The following is an 18021-nucleotide window of genomic DNA, read 5'->3' as shown; positions in this document are numbered from 1 at the left end:
GCACGGCCAACCACACCAGAGCAACACAAAACCTGGCAATTTTACAGTGTATGCCTGCCTTTGCAGGCAAATTAGGAAATTTAGCAAATAGTGTTGGTTTAAAAGCATCTTACTATTTCAAATTCCCAGCTCCTATTCAGTGCTGCTGTGTCTCCTTGGCTACAGACTACAAACAAACCCTGCGTAGTCTGAGGATCCTTCAGTCATACTCCCTTTTGTCTACCCCAACTTCCTGCTAACATTTGGTCAGGAGCAGATTCAACAAAATAAGGCCGCAGGATTTTTTGTTAGGCCCCACCCACACAACTATATATTTTTTTTTTTTCTCCGCATCCGGGTCTGCAAAAAATGCAGAAGGCGCACAGTGTGCTGTCAGCATCCTTATGTCCGTTCCGCATTTTCGCAAAAAAGATAGAACATGTCAGTTTTATGGACAAGAATAGGCATTGTTACAATGAAAAAAACCGCATGCAACACAGATGTCACATGGGCGTATATTTTGTGGACTGCAAACTATATACGGTCGTGTGAATACACCCTTACAATGGAGACACATAAGACTGAATGGGAGCTGAATGCTAAACATTTGAATATTTTTATCAAGACTGATTCAGCAATGCCTTTTAGCATTAAAAATATTGTTCGCAAATTTAAATATACACTTTAACATTTAGATGGCGATGCAACGTCTTGCCTCACAACAAAAAATTTCTCTGGAGAAGATCTGCACTGCTTGACCTGTTGTAAGCTGCTGATACGCCACACAGACATGACAAAAATATCGAGTAAATATGAATCCTAGGGAGCAAATCCCATTTGTGACAATAAGTGGTGATTTTGGAAGATAAACTCCTCAATTTCTGGTCCACCTTCTCCTTCATCCAGTGGTGGACTAACCTAGTGATCTCCAAGTGAAGCAAGGGAAGTGGTCCAATACCTTTCATTCATTGGTCCCTACAAAATTCCTAGAAACATACAGTTGTATTTCGACCTAGAGTGAAGAAGGAAATTAGGGCATTCTGTACTGCTATTTATTGGATTCACCCCTAGAAAGAGTGGAGAGGCGAGTAAGGGAGCACATTACACTGGGGAGCAGCATTTTGTTGTATTAATATAGTTGCATTTTCTTTTTGTCTAATTTGTGGGATGTTTTGTATTAAACATTGGTTCCCTCTTTCTAAAGATCTTCTCCATGTAGCATCTACATAATGTGGTCTCTAGAAAGAAGGATACAGAAGCCACACCAAATGAAAACTAATCCCTAGATTTCATGTTGGCCCTTTCCGGTAATATTTTTCTTTGACTGAATACGACAGGGTTAAGCAGAAAAACCCCAGACACAGCACAATGAGAAGAGAAATGTTAAGCTCGGACCCGCTTTGCATGCAGCCGGCATTTTCAGGCCTGATTATTGTTCCCTGCTCTGTGATGGATAGGCCTGTCTGGGATCATGCGTCATGTGCTCGTTTTGTAGGATTTGATGAGCTGTCACACAGGGACTTTTTTTTGTAAAACTGAAAAGTCATGGCTGGTGCTATCTATTGCCTCTTGTATAGACTGTCAGTCATGCCATTAGAGTTGTCACCATGCCAGAACTTGGACTTCGATATCGATACTGAGTAACGTACGGGGAAAAAAACAAACACAAAAGTACCCACACATTAACCCCATTATTACTAATGTGAGGCACGTTGTCCATATTGTTTAAACCATTTAACCTCTTCACATATTGGGCAACATGGGGTTTATGCGTTAGGTACATGATGGAGTTACTTGCTGGTAATGTGAGACACATGGTTTTATCTATTTGGACCTCCATGTACCTCAAATTAATAGTACTTGGCCCCATCATGTACCTCACATTAGCCCCATGTTCTCATTAAGAGGTTCTGATTGCAGTAAGTTACTATTACTCATGGAGGTACTAAAGTAATAACGCCTTGTGCCTCACGTTAATTTGTAAGTAAGCCCCATCATGTACTATCTTGACTCCCTCCCCCACCCCCATCTCTTAAAGTATACCAGATAAGAGAGCCAGCTACTAGCCTATAAAACATATAGCATACAGGTGTGTATTTCATGGTGTGAACAAACCCGTATCACTGAAGGCCTGAACTACACTCCCTGATGACACCTCTAGTACTACTACAGCTCCCTGCTGCACTCCCAAGTATGTTACTCATTGCTTTTGTAGTACAAAAAGGCACAAAATAGCAGCGGCCGATGCGCCACCGACTCAAATGGGGCGTTCCTTTCATACACACACCTCTCGGGGATCTCTCACCCTCGCAGACTCCTCGGTTCCTGCACCTTCTTCCGCTGCCACTGATCAGAACATGGCATGCATGCGCTGTGTTCTGTCAATCAGATCTGCTACTAAGGTGTGCAATAGCCAAACTTGCTATCAAAATGCTGACAATGTCCGTATTGAACTGGGCATTAAAGTACTGATATTTTGGTACGTGGTGCAACCCTAAAAAACATATTCAGGGATTCTCCTCCATGTTTGATGTACTTCTCTCAATGTTCAAGATCTGGATTTTTTTTTAAAGACTTTTAATACTCCCATACGAACACGGGTTTGTAATCCAGCACTTAAACACATACATAGAAGTGCAACATATTGTAGACTTTCAAAGGACCACATGAGGAAGATTGAGCAAAGTGTATGTACAATTTATAAGGCTTATCCGAGACTAAAAAATGCCCCTTATGCCCGGGTCCCTCACACTGAATATACTTACCTGGCTCCCTGCGCCGCTCCTGGTCCCCGCTCCACTGCTGCTGCTTCTCCCCATGCTTGAATGAAAACATCCGGTGTCGGGGGGAGGAGCAGCTGCGGCGGTTCGGGGACCATGAGCAGCGCGGTGAGCTAGATAAGTAGATTAAGGGTGAGGGACCCGGGCATATGGGGGCATTTTTTTTTTTTTTGTCTCAGATAACCCCTTTAACTTACATGTGTGTTGTATACTTTTCTATGGCTGTCCAGTAGTCAGACCTCAGGTCACATGGATTTCATATTAAAGGCATTGGCATTGCAAATGTATAGTTTAAATATACAAAATGTATGCTGTTTGTATTTTAACGCACTCTTCTTCTTTTTTTCTGGAGGAGTAGCAGAATAATTATACAATGCTTTTCTTGTGTCTTAGGATTACTCCCCAATACTACAAATACTGCTAAATGTATTTTACAGGGGTGTCTTTTATTTGGCATAGGAATGATGTTATAATAATTTACATTGCAAATTAAACCTTACAGAGTTTTGTGTATAATATTTCTTATCCCTAGAAGTTTCATTAGCATCTTTGCTAGTGAACGCCAGGACCAGATGACAGTTCTATGTCTGGGGTCACAGTATAAGTTTTGACAAGTGCTATACAGCAGCAATAAAGCATGACAGCCTCCCATTGATGTGTCAGTTATAAAGGCTGGGTCCAGTTATACTGGACATCTTGACAGCATATGGCGCCCTTTGATTGAATATATTTATTTTCAGGAAATTTGTGTAAGCATGTCTTAAAAGAATAGCTTCTGTTGATGCTTGGTGTCCCTGGAAATGAAAGGATGTTCTCCACTTTGAAGTCTAAGCTGATCTGAAGATGTATACGGCTCTTTTAAGATATCCTTTAGGGCTCCACAGTGCCATACAGTGGCATCAAAGTTAGCCAGCACATCCTAATGCGCTGGTACGCGTCGCCGTGGCTGAAAATACAAAATGATACTCTATACAATAGCACTCTGCAAACACAGAATATATGGACTAATGCTATGCTCACTATACGAATAAACGTGATGTACTTAGCAAATATATTTTGATCGTAATCATTTGTGCCCATCTACCACAGCAAGGTGACCTCTTTTGGACAGGTACCTATCCTAAATGTGTCCTTACTTGGTGCCAACCGGCCTCCAATGAATTTAGGAAAGGCATATTCCAAGTATACGCTGAACCCACTCTGTATGCCACCTCTTCTGGTGCCAGCTGGCCTCTAGTAAATACAGGGAGAGCAGGCCTCAGCTTTATACTACAATAATTAAAATCAGCTTGTGGGAAACATGGGTTAGTCAGGAGTTCACAACCAAAATGGAGACAGCCACACCTCTGGTTGGCACCAAATGTAGTCTTTGGCATACCGTAGGTTCCCATCCAAAAGAGGTCACCTTGCCATGGTGGATGGTCAAAAATGATTGAAATATACTTGCTAAGTACCTCACATTTATTCATGTAGTGACTATAGCATGAATTCATGTATTCTGTGTTGCAAAGTGATGTTGCATTGTGTTTGACCAATAAGGTCCCATTGTAAAAAATAAATAATAATACATTTTATTTTATTTTTTTCTAGTTATTTTTAATGGATACTATAATATCCATGGCCCCTTCCTTGGTATACTGACATGTACCAGCCAGATCGATGCTAGGCCTGGCTTGTACAACCTAACACTTACAGTGTGTATTAAAGCTTATGAGCACTCAAGGAAGGCAAAGTGGTTGGTCTGAAATACCAGCAAGCGCTTTCAGTAGGAAACATCATTTTTGCCAAGTTTTGCCATCTGTTTGAGAGGTGGACAGTCTATAAAGCAAATTTAGCTATAAACTATTAGGGTAATACTTTTAAGAGGGTCTCTGGAACTACAAAGTTGGTGTGAATGGGACTGAGGACTGTGCTTGATAAACAATGAAGGTAGGGCTGTGGCCCCTTCAGCCAGTCGATAACTAGAGACAGACCCTTGCCAATCTAATATTGATGGCCTATGCTAATGTCCCTTTACATTGCTAGGTTGAGCAGATGATTGTCGATAATGGCCAGCTTGTCAGTGGAGATGACACCTGTATTTACAGCAGTGATCTCCTCCACAGTATGGGAAGGAGCGATTGTTAATGTCATCACTTGTCCCCATACAGAATCATTGTTTGCCGACAGCAGACCGCTGTTTAGATTGCACGCTCTGCTGCCAGCAAACTATGATTTAGGTGATCACACCAACGATCATAATACCCGATGGTCGCGACACCTTTACACCGACAGATCATCGCTAATGAGTGTTCCTACGAACGCTTGTTAGCAATTATCTGGCCGATTCTCAGGCAGTGTAAAGGAGGCTTAAGTATTTTGTGTCAGAAAACTCCTTTAAGTGAAATAATGAAACTTGTCCCCTTGCGAGTACTCCTAAGTCCCTGAAATAACTGCTGCATTGGTAGACATATCTTTCCCCCCCCCCCCCCTCCTCCCCGTGCGGATTCTAGTGCTACACTAAAGTATATACATCTTTATTTTATAGTTTATGGCTTTTTATTCTTGTTTTTGCTTGATTGATTTTAGGGCATGGAGTGAAGGTTTTCTGCTTTATTCCCTGCAGGTTCTTGATGATGATGAGCATACACATCTCTTCAGCTCGCTTCTTCCTGACATGGTTTCATTGACTCTCAGGCTCCCTAAACTCTGCACACAGGTAAGGATCTTTAGTCTCCAAGCAGAGCTGAAGGTACTACCTCGTCTCGCATGAATACGTCAAGATGTAGGCATTTTGCATAGAAAATGCAGTGGTAAACGTTTTTTTCCCATCACTGTACTGGTACCTCTGACCTATGGGTAACCATATACACCTATAGAACTTTTGAAAATGTTAAAGTTCTGTCTAGACTGTTTCCATAACTCTGGCTGCAGCTGTACTGGTCAAGAATAAATTATACCAGTGATCGGTGGGAGCCATCAGTGGTCTCGCATCACCTGTTCTGTGGGTAGGTGAGAACCAAAAAACAGGGGCCCCTTTTCCACTTAATTAATGGAACGGCGGTTATCATATGTACTCAACATTTATTTTTTGGGAGGGGGGGATGTTTGCAGGACGCCTATTCTCCTGATCGGTGGGGATTACAGCAGATGGACCCACACCAGTCAGACACTTGACTTCAGATGCACCAGACAGGGATAGGTTAGGGTCTTGGGACAACCCCTTTAATGCATGTACATAAGAATCTGATAGCGCTGCTGAAATGGTTCTCGCTAGTCACGAGTCAGGGCCGAGTGTAGATATTTCTCCTATAAATGTATCTCCAGATCACCTCATCTCCCCACAGTCTGACTTTTACTTTGAGTAAATCACTTCACCCCCCTGCTGTGATAGCATTAGGTATGAATCTCCAAATGTCTCACATTTCCATTCCTCCCTACCACATGCATTTTCTGTTCATATACATATTGTATTATTCAAATCAATTCTGTCAGAATGAGAGGGAGAGAAAAAAACAATGGGAAGTTTGAAACCTAGCTGGCAGCCTTTAATCCGGAGATCACTGGACTAGTTTTCTCATGGCTGACACAAGCTAATGAAGCGTAAGACTCCTTTGATTTAGGTTACCATTTATGGCCTTGTCAATATACCGTCTGCTGGTTTCTGGATTTGCTGTGTATTTCATTCTGACACGAGGAGAATATTCATCCGCTCAGAATCCTGTGTGTTACAATAGTGACTTCAGTCACACTTCACAATGCAATAAACATTCAAAATCTACTAGATGCTGTCAGGAGTGTGTAAGAAAAGGGGAGATACAGCTCTGTCCACAATGCATTTAACCCTTCCTATGGAGGTATACCATTTGTATTTTTCAGACTATAAGACCTAGGATTGGGAGGAGGAAAATCTGAAAAAAAATTTTTTTTCCATCAGACCTCCATTCTTCATCAGACCTCAGATCAGACCCCTCAACCTCAATCAGCCTCAGATCAGACCCCCTAGCCTCCATCAGCCTTTGCACTATGTAAAAAGTTGGAATATGTCATAGCTACAAGTCAAATGTGTTTGTCGGTGGGGTTCTGTGGAGTGCTGAAACCCCCACTGATCACTAGAACGTGGAGAGAAAAACACTCACATAGCAAACTGCTTCTCCTCACTGCAGGAGATGGGATCGAGACGGGCCCGTAGACTTTCCATCGAGTTTTGCTTACATCTCCGGCAGTGAAGATAGTATGTGCTACGTGAGGTCTCCCTTTGTTCTAGCGGTCTGAGTGCGGAGACCCCCACCGACCAAAGTCTTTGGGTCACTAAGACACATGAAAAGTTTCTTCAAATTCAGTGACAACCCCATTAAGCCAGGCACACTGTCTGGAATGGTTGATCCTGCTGATTAAAACGAGAAGAAAAAGACTTTGATTCTTTGTGTAAATGAGGGCTTCACTGCACCGAGGGGTGAGGCGTTAGATCCTCTGTGCACCTCAGCTTTCCAGTGTTGTCCAAGCCCCCTTGGTATGCTGAAGCCCTCTCTTACATAAAGAACAAAAGTCATTTTTTTCTTGAAAATACCACAAAGCAGATACCATTTTGATCAGCAGGGTTAACCTGTGTAATAGGGTTGATCATGCTGAGGTGCTTTTTTTTTAAGGGGTTCCAGGACTTAGATATTGATGGATGGAGGTCCAACACCAGTCACCTGTTTTGAGCAGCCACTGACGTCCAGAAGCTGTATGGTGGATGGACCTGGAAGCAGAAGCTTCCACCAACTGTGCAGTTTTCAGCGGTGGTGTACTGGAATCTCACTGTTATGTACATGATCACTCCTTTCTGTTAAAAGGGTTTTCTGAGACTTATATACTGATGACTAGTGTTGTGCGAAGCGTGCTTCGGAGCATAGATCCGAAGTCACTTCATTTGAATGCGATATGGATATATATGGGCTTCGCAGAGGTGAAATTCTTTGTCCGGAGTGTCGCAAAACTTCGTTGAATAACTTCGGACTTCGATTATTCAACTTGACAACCATTTTGAAACTCTGATCCGAAGTCTGCTTCAGTACCTACTGGTGCCACAGTACCAAACCGACTTCGGATTGCAGTTTGACAATGTTTTTAAAGTTGTAGAACCTTCACTGAAGAATTTCACCTCTGCAAAGCCCATACATTTGAATTTTGAACAGAGACTTTGGTTCTGTGATCCAAAGCGTGCTTCGTTCAGCACTACTGATGACCTATCCTCTGGATAGTTCATCAGTATTTGATCGATGGGGGGTCTGACACCCAGGACCCCCGCCGATCAGCTGTTTGAGAAGGCACCGGCGCTCTTGTGGATTTTAGTATGGAAATGCTATGGATTTGCCACAGGTTTTACCCTCTGCATAGTAAAAAGTGAAATCTGTGGCAGATCCCCACAACATAAATTGACCTGTTGCCGATTTCTATGCTAAAAAAAAACCTGATGCAGAATCCACATCTTGGCAGCTTGAGTATCCCTTAAGGCTCCTTTTACACGGGCTTGCAAGTGGGATGATTATTAGGAAGGAACGTTCCTATGTGTTTCAAACACGGTAAGACTTGGCCTTACTCATGGCAGCTTGAGTAGCTACCTTTGTATCCCTTATGGCCCCTTTACATGGGCTGGCAAGTGAGATGATTATTGGGAAAGAACATTCCTAGAAAAACTTTTTCCTGAAAATTACCCTATGTAACTGTGATACGGATTACTCAATGAATGCGCCAATGTTCCTTCATCAGGTGAATGCATTGTTCATGTGGTCTCCAAGATGATCATTACTGTGCATACAGCAATCTGCTTCCCAGAAACAATGCATCTCTATGGGGCACAGTTTCATGTTTGTCGCCATACAGAGGAGGTGGTTGCTGCATGAAAGTAGAGCTCTCACCCCTGCTGAAGAACAAGCAGATCCTTCCCCATAGTTACTGCACAGTAAGGGAGATTTAATCTGTCCCAATTCCCACTCTCTTCCTCATGGTGGCTCTCTTGCCTTCAGTTTTATTTGCAAACTTCTGAGATGCTGTTTAATGAGGTTAAACTTGGAGTACTTCCCTATCTGAAGCAAAATCTGTTCTATTGACCCAAAAATGTTTTATTCTGTTCTTTTTTTCAGTTATAGTGAGCACATATCTATAGTGTATAATAGGCAGTCTCCTACTATCTCACCATGTCACACTTATCGGAGTCTTGGGCAGGTCAATTAGGTCTAATTGGGGTAGATAGCCAGCCATGATGGTGAATGATCTATTCTAGAGACCTTTTGATTCACCCACCTCCACTCCTTTCACTTTGATTTTCTTCTGTGATATTGAAGGACAAAAGGACCTTGATTTTACAGATAAACTGCTGCTTCGTTGTATGAAAGCTTTATACGGATGTTTTCTCTTACAGAACCTGATATTGTATAAGGTCTGGTTCACACAATAGTTTTTTTTTCTGCCACACATCTGTTTTTCGGTGTGGAGCATTGGTCCACGTCAAGAAACTTGTGTCATGCAACATTCTCGTCTTCATTCAGGTGTCTGGGGAAAAATCTGACACCCAGATCTGCCCAGTCACCGCCCCCGGGGACTTATAGATCCACTGGTGCCCACATTGCCCACAGCACCTCTTACAAGAGGCCGCTAACCACACCAGGCCACCACTCCACTGGCAGTATTGGTGAAGATGGTGGCACCACTGCACAGACATTCTCCACAGTGTCCTCAGAGTGGCGCAGCAAATGGCCGGACAACCCACCCAAATTGAGAAATCAGCAGTCTCCTTACCAAAAGCTATAATAACTCGATATGTAGCTCTGTTATATGCACATTGCACACACAGCTCTGCTACATGCCCATTACACAATAACTCTGAAAAATAAAGGTGGAATCTGATTGGTTGCTGTGGGCAACTAAGCCAGTTCTACTTTACACCAGTTTTGATAAATCTCCCCCCATGTGTAGAAATACACAGGTCGTCTTCGCCTGTGACGTCTATGACACTTGTACAGGCCTTATTGCGACCTCTGGTCCGACTTGTGTCCTGTATTAGAGATGCTGAGCTATTTACCCAGAGTTTTTTTATTTTTTTAACATTCACTTGTTGCGATGGTTCTAACTAGTATTAGTATGTCCATCTAGTCCATAGATTTTTTTTAAGAAGGTGTCATAGTTAATATTTGTTAGTCAAAAGATTCATCAACCAACAGTTAACTGGGTTTTCTGGGCTAATGATATTGATGACCTTTCTGTGCAATAGGTGATCAAGATCAGATCATTGGGGGACAGTCTGCACCCCAACTAATCAGCTGACACCTGCAGGTGCTGGTACTACCACTCAGAACAGTGCCAGAAGCACATCTCCATTCAATGTGCAGTGGTTGTGCCAGGTTACTGCAGCTTCACTCCCATGAGATCTGGCAGAATCCCCCATACACAGACAAGCTCTGCTCGGGCATGGGAGAGGGGACAAAGTCACTTATGTACACCTCTGGCAGCAGCTTGTCTCCTCTAGAACATCAGGATCGGGCATTGAAATCCAACATGCCAAACCCTTCTCTCCTCCTGACAACAACCATTGGGGAGAGTTGGAAGGCCTCCATTTCCAGGTGCACTGGACAGCAGAGAGAGCAGCAGCTAGGAGGATGAAAACGTCGGTATTCTCTCCTCCCTGCACAGTGCTCGCTCCCTTCTACAGAGGCTCCGGTGCCACCAATGAATGGCTACATATAAATCGAAGCAAATTAGTAAAATCATTCCCCTAGGAATTTAGCTTAAACACACTGACACCAATGACTGTTTTTGCACAATAATAACGCTGTACCACCAATGACTAAGTGTGCCACAGTGCTGGCACCATTACACAGGGCTGTCTAGCCCGGTCAATCAAAGGGATAGTGGGAGTACCAAGGGGCGTAACATTAGCAGTGCTCCAAGAGCTACGCCAACCCTTGGTGCTTGAAGTGCCTAATTTGCATAAATATAAAAGTCCACATATCTCCTCGATGGTGCAAGCTAAAAAAAAAAAGAAAGATATCCTTTTAATCAGCACGATGAACCCTACCAGACAATACGCCTGGTTTAATAAGGTTAATCATACCGACCAAAGCCCTTTAGTGTGTCTTAAAGCAGAATAATGATAGCCCTGTGCTTGGTTTCTTCTGATTTGAGGTTTACAGCTTGGATGTTGATGTTCCAATTTGATCTATAACTCCAAGGCCCTCTATTATTTTTATTGATTGTCTATCCGTAGCGTGTCAAACCAACCCGTTAACCATTCAGGATAAATGACTCCAGAGATTTGGTGCTCTTGATTTAAGGACCAGCTAAAAATATCAAATCACTCCTGCTTTAATTTGTTCGGGTCAATCTCCTGCTCATGTTTTTCCAAATTGTTAAATTAATTATCTCTGACCTCCCCTCCCCCCTCTTCTTTTTGTTGTAGCCAATTCCATTGCTGAAGAAAAAAATGGATCATTCAATCACCATTTCACAGGAACAGATATCTTGTCTGCTAGCCAACGCTTTCTTCTGCACGTTCCCACGCAGAAATGCCAGAAAATCGGAGTACTCCACTTACCCAGATATCAACTTCAACAGGTAGAGCTATTCTTACCAACTGAACTGTATACTGATGCGTTTCAAGTTATAGTTTACCTGATTCATTGAGGAGATGTGATTTGGGGTACACTAGTAGGGTACATTCCCATGGAAAATCTTCAGGTACATATGGATTTACTAAGCATTGCAAAGGGTGAACCCTGCGGTGGAAATTGGATTTTATCCCACAACTGTGGAGTTGGACTCCTTGACAGCACCATCTTCAAAGGGCTTTTTCTGCATCCATTTTACTGGTACGTTAAACCGTGCATATTCTGCCCACGTTTCCGGATGACGGAACATTTGCAATGTGTCTGGCCTGTGGGAGCTTACTCTTAGTGTTGTTTTCTGGGGCTTTAAAGGGTTTCTGTCACCTGAATAAAGGGTATTAAGCTTTCTGACATTAGTGATGTGCTAATGTCAGCTGAACATAACTATATTAGTGCCATCTCACTGCCTGCCGCCGTTATTGAGGGGGGGTGCTGCCCCTGCTCCTAGAGGCTCCGTTCTCCTACCTCTGGCCACGCCCTGCTACATTAGATTGACTGGAGCAAGCAGCGTTGGTCTCGTACCTCCGGCCCTGTCTGCAGTGTAAATCTCGCGCCGTTCAGTATTCGGCGCAGTGAGTGAAGGGCGCCGGTTGCCAGCTTCCTAACTGCGCCTGCGCCGAATACTGAATGGCGCGAGATTTACACTGCAGACAGGGCCGGAGGTACGAGACCAACGCTGCTTGCTCCAGTCAATCTAATGTAGCAGGGCGTGGCCAGAGTCTAGGAGCAGGGGCAGCGCCCCCCCCTGCTCCTGGAGGCTAATTAGCATATTATAAAAGTTTGTTTTTCTCAATAACGGTGGCACGCAGTGAGATGGCACTAATATAGTTATGTTCAGCTGAAATTAGCACATCACTAATGTCAGCCAGCTTAAAGAGGACCTTTCATTAGAATAAAACATCTAAACTAACTATACAGACATGTAGAGTGGCGCCCAGGGATCCCCCTGCACTTACTGTTATCCCTGGGAGCCGCTCCGTTCTCCCGTTATAGCTTCCGGTATCTTCATAGTTAGGCTCCACCCAGGGGAACCTGCCGGCGTCTCATTCTCCCATGCTGTAGCGCTGGCCAATCGCAGCGCTCAGCTCATAGCCTGAGAGGAAAAAAAAACTGAGCGGTGCCCAGGTATAATAAGTGCAGGGGGATCCCTGGACACCGCTCTACATGTCTGTATAGTTAGTTTAGATGTTTTATTCTAGTGAAAGGTCCTCTTTAAGGCTTAATTCACACGTCCGTGGTGTGTTGCGGACCCACAAATTGCGGGTCCGCAACACACCAGCCCGTCACCCCCATTGAAATGCCTATTCTTGTCCGCAAGCTGCGGACAAGAATAGGACATGCTCTATCTTTTTGCGGAGCTGCGGACCCAAAATCGGGGCCGCGCTCCGCAATTGCGGCTGCAGACAGCACACTGTGCTGTCCGCAACCATTCCGTCCCCATAGAGAATGAATGGGTCCGCACCCTTTCCGCAAAATTGCGGAAAGGATGCGGACACATTTTGCGGACGTGTGAATGGAGCCTTAATACCCATTTTTCAGGTGACAGAAACCCTTTAATGAAGCTTGCTCATTAAGCTGGCCAAACATATAGGATCTATGATGAATGAACCCACCAATTTTGCCGGGATCGGCTTGCTATCTAATGTGCATGGGGTCCTCCAAACTTGCCACCGACCGCAGATTCGGGGGAAGATAAGGTCCCGTTTATTGTATTTTGTTTCTCACAGGGATGAGCTGCTACCAGAGCAGTCTGTGTCTTCCTCCACCTTGCAGTGCTCCAGACAAAAAAAAAATAACCAGGAGCCATTGGCTCTTAAACTAAAAAATTTAGGAGCCAAATTAAATTTTTTTGTCGCCAAATTTAAAATGCATATAAAAAAAAATAAAGGACTTGACGGAGAAGATGAGACGCAGGTCAGTCGTGAGCCAGCACTACATATAGGAGAATACAGCACCACATACCTCACATCCAGTGACATATTTTGGGGGACAAGGCGACTAAAAATGGCGAATTGGGCGGGTTTGATTTTATTTTTATTTTTTCTGTTACGGCCTTCACCAGAGCGGAAATATTTTTTCATATTTTAATAGCTCCCACTTTTTATATGTAAAATTGGGAAAGGGGGCAATTTAAACTTTTTATATTTTTGTGTTTTTTTTTACTTTTTTTTAGACTTTTTATTTAATAACCATTTCCCCCCCTTAGGGGCTATAACCTGGATCTTTTCATCCCTTGTCCTATTCACCCTTATAGAGCTGTATCTCGCACTCTCCCTGCTGCCCTGTGCATAGTACACAAAGCAGCAGGGAGATTACTATGGCAGCCAGGGCTTCAGTAGCGTCCTGGCTGCCATGGTAACCGATCGGAGCCCCAGCAGTGTAATCTGCCACTGCCACCAAATGGAGGGGAGGGGACCCTGTGGCCACTGCGCCACCAATGATACTAATAATGGGGGGGCAGGGCGCACTGCACCACCAATGATACTAATACTAAGGGGGGGGGCGCACCGCGCCACCAATGAATGTAATTAAAGAGGACCTTTCGTGGGTCCAAAGAATATGAACTAAGTAGCAGGCTACATCGAGCGGCGCCCAGGGATCTAAGTGCACTTACTATTATTCCTGGGCGCCGCTCTGTTCGCCCGCTGTGGCCCCCGGTATTTTCAACATTCAGAGCAAGGAGGAGGAGACGCCAGTGTCTCCTTCTCCCTGACAGCAGCGCTGACCAATCGCAGCTCAGAGCCAGGGAGGATTTTTCTCTCCCTGGCTCTGAGCTCTGCGCTGCGATTGGACAGCGCTGCTGGGAGAAGGAGAGACACTGGCATCTCCTCCTCCTTGCTCTAAATGTTGAAAATACCGGGGGCCACAGCGGGCGAACGGACCGGCTCTGAGTAGCCTGCTACTTGGTTAATATTTTTTGAACCCATGAAAGGTCCTATTTAACTCATTTATACAAGTGTCGGCAGCGGTATCAGACCCGGAACCTAGCCTCAATAACAGGGCATGCGATCCGTGGCAATTAACCCCTCAGATGTGGCACCTGAGGGGTTAATTGCCGCGTATCACATGCCCTGTTATTAAGGCCGGGTCTGTGATACCGCTGTCTATACTTGTATTAATATGTTTTTACATTCATTGGTGGCGCAGTGGCCACAGCTCCTCTCCTCCTCCTCCTCCCTGCTATCTCCCCATTTGTAGCAGTGGCGTCCGCGTCACATTGGAGAGGGAGGGACTCCCTCCTTTTCCACTGTGCTAGTGAAGAGAACGTGGCGCTTGCCATGTTCTTTAACTGATACTAGGCTGCGCAGCGCGGCTGTCCATTTTGGTCGCCATCTGGAGCCCTGCCTTGTCCTACTAAGAACACACTGATGCAAAACCGAACAGGCAAAAAATCCATTCCTAGGCTTTTCTTCTTCAGACCAGGAATAGAAATTGAAGGGTTTTGGAACCGCGCTGCTCTGGACCAAGTCTCCCGATAAACGTGGATGGCAGAGGATGAGCCCCTTTCTCCCAACACCCAAAGGATCCAATCTTCAAAAGATCTCCTCCTCTAAGGGTTTAAATGGGATAGGCAGAATAGTGAAGCACCCTTTGCAATTTTTTCTTAAAAGGTTTTATTATACTCACAAGAGTTGGTAGACAAAAAGCATATAATACAAGATATCAGAACGTCAGGTTCCTGCCCGACCCGGGTTTCGCTGTCTCGCTTCCTCAGGGGCATCTGCTGTGCATGCTTGCACTCCGGCCCTTAAATAGCCCAACTGCTCTTAATCAGTTAACCAGTAAGCTTCCGGAACATGCAGCAGTTACTAAAACAGTTGTACATCTCACATACTTAATTTGTCATTGTTGTTCCTTTATGCTTTCACAAACACATTAGATATAAAAATAAGGAAGGTTCCTTCCTCCTTTATGAGAGTCATAAATTCATACATAAAACATATAAAACATTAATAAAATAAAAATAGGGGATCAGTTCCCTCTATTATAAATTAAACAAACCACATTTCTATCCTTATGTTGCCGCACCATTGCATATTAAATTGCAGCCTAATTCGCATTATAACATCATATAACCAAAATCTACATTACTGTTCCTAGTATCCACCCACTCCTAGTGCATAATGTCAGTATCCCCCACCCATTCTTACTAGCGTCATCCAGGTATCCCTTGCCCCACCTCCCTCCTCTGTCATAATATCATGTGACAGCACCGCCCAATAGAACGGTCCGAATATCATGACGTCACTCACAGGTCCTTGAGAAACCAAATAAAGGAGGACAGATGCCAACATGGGTACAGACAGGCTACTGGAGCATATATTGAATGTGTAACTGTCCCCTAAACTGCCTATTCCTGAATCTTATATCCAACAATCTCCACCTAATTCCTCCTATAGCGCAATACGGGTATCCTCGACCCCGCCTCCTTCCCCCGGCGTGCGTCTCTTGGGGCACCATCACTCCGCCCCCACGACGTCACCCACAGGTCCTTAGGAGGCGCGGTGGTGGAGAGCCAGATCACGCCACTAGGCGCAAGTTACAGTATACAAGGTTTCAAATCAAATTCAATATTAAGCCCTCCTGGTTGTAGGGTCCCTAATTGATAGATCCACTCCACCTCTTTCTTATTAATCTGTGCCAAAGCATCCCCTCCTCGCCAGTGATGTTTAACACTTTCTACTCCCACAAATGTTAAACCTCGCGGATTTTTTTCATGCTTTAATTTAAAATGTGCTGATACACTGTGGGTCATCAGGCCTTTTTTTATATTACGTAGATGTTCCTGTATTCTGACTTTCAGTTTCCTGACCGTCCTGCCCACGTACTGGAGCCCACAAGGGCACTCCAGCACGTATACCATACCCTCTTTTTCACACGAGCAATCACCTCTTATACGGAAATCAGCCCCATTCTTTTTTGATGTTATAAAATTGGTGTATCTCTGCCGTTCTTTCGAATTCCGGTTCTTAGGAATAGAAATTGATGTCATTGTGTGGAGTTAGGTATAGGGTATTAGGAATGTAATCAACTTATAGATTTTACTGCACCACACCTACAATACAGGAGCCGCTTCAATGCTTTACTTAGTAATAAAATGTCAGAGTGATTAATAGGAGGCGTGGCTCTAGCAGCGGAGTGGAATATTCCTTAAAATAGCGCAGTAAATTCCTGGGATCCAGTTAATGAGAGTAATATAGGAAACTATAGAATTTTGTTTTTCTGGGCATTATATTCTCCATTTTAAATGTTCTTCAGTGTAGTTGAATTTCACTAGATAATTTTCATACTTTAAACGGGGTTATCCAATCCCTATAATGTCCCTCCTAATACCCGGGCCCCGACTGGTTATACTTACCTCAGCACCCACATAGCTCCTAATTTTGCTGCTGGATTCACATCTAAACTGCTTACCTAAACTATGTAATGGCCGTCATTACTGCTGACTCCTCTGAAGGTGTGCTACAGAAAGTTATTGAGTAGGTGTTCCTTTCTATCCATGTCTGTGTTGTGGACATAATAATCAGCCAGTCTTTACCCAACAGCTCTGAAAAAGTTGAGAATTGCAGGTTGTAAAGGGATAACCTGCTAAAAATGCCCAATAGTAGCAATATAATGGCCCGAAATAGTGTTATTTCTCATGTACACACATGCTGAGAAATTCCCTGAAACGACAGGTACACTTTAAATATCCCAACCTGGTATGCAGTTTCATTCAGTATCTATTCTAGCTCTCCAGCAAATGTGTATACTGAGGGTCATAACTGCTGGAGGGCCAGGGGTTGCTGACCCCTGCTAAAGGAATTGGTTTCCTCTCCCACAGGACTGGGACTCCTGTATTCCGAATCAGTGGGGGTCCCACTTGTAGATCCTCAACAGATAGGATATTATATGGCCCATCAATGTCTATACTAGGAAAACTCCTTTTAACCCTTAGACTCCCAGAAACATACATGTACAGCTCTGGGAGGGTCTTTAAATATGTCGCCTGCTCGCGAGTTAAGCGGTTGCCATAGCCAGCAGGTCTCTGCTGTTTCAAACAGCAGAGGCCTGCAGCTAATGTCTACGACCGGCAATACTGCCGATCGCAGGTGTTTAACCTTTTAGATGTCAGGGTCAAGCGTGACCACGGCATCTAAATGGTGAAAAACCCAGGTAAGAACTGGGTCCTCCTGTGTGGCAATCAGGGAAGCCGGTCCTTCGTTCTAATGTGCTGAGTCTCTCTGAAGAGACCCACTATATTAAAGCTGCAGTTCCTATGGAGGCCTTTAGATGGCAGACCAACATAGAATAATTGCAAATTAAGCTTATGCTGTAGTTCTATGGAACTACAGTATAAGCTAAATTACGTTATATATTTAAAGAAAAATGTAAATTAAAAAATATATATTTAAAAACAAAAATTTAGATCAACCCCCTTTACCTAGAATAAAAAAATAAATCCATAAACAATAAAAAAAAAAAACATAATGGGCATCGCCACGTCCAAAAACGCCCGTAATATCAAAATATTTATCCCATACGGCAAATGGCGAAATGGAAAAAAAAAATAAAAATGGCTGATTCACCATTTTCTTCATGTCTTCACTTACCCAACAAAAATTGAATAAAATGTACTCCAAAATGGTACCAACAAA

At 43.8% G+C, this 18021-nt stretch overlaps 1 protein-coding gene across 5 annotated transcripts in view; it reads left to right on the top strand.

Annotated features, from left to right (window-relative positions):
* The window catches only part of PARG (poly(ADP-ribose) glycohydrolase), a 115213-nt gene that overhangs the window by 50200 nt on the left and 46992 nt on the right, over positions 1 to 18021 (top strand). For all 5 annotated transcript variants that reach the window (XM_040437954.1, XM_040437957.1, XM_040437956.1 and 2 more), the window contains 2 exons: positions 5365 to 5457; positions 11179 to 11333. In XM_040437954.1, the coding sequence (XP_040293888.1) occupies positions 5365 to 5457; positions 11179 to 11333 (248 nt within the window). The remainder of the gene's footprint in view (positions 1 to 5364; positions 5458 to 11178; positions 11334 to 18021) is intronic.

This window comes from Bufo bufo, chromosome 6 (assembly GCF_905171765.1).
Source record: "Bufo bufo chromosome 6, aBufBuf1.1, whole genome shotgun sequence".
In the NCBI taxonomy this organism is placed as follows: domain Eukaryota; kingdom Metazoa; phylum Chordata; class Amphibia; order Anura; family Bufonidae; genus Bufo; species Bufo bufo.
The sequence above is the reverse complement of the archived record's forward strand: the minus strand, read 5'-3'. Positions and strand labels throughout refer to the sequence as shown.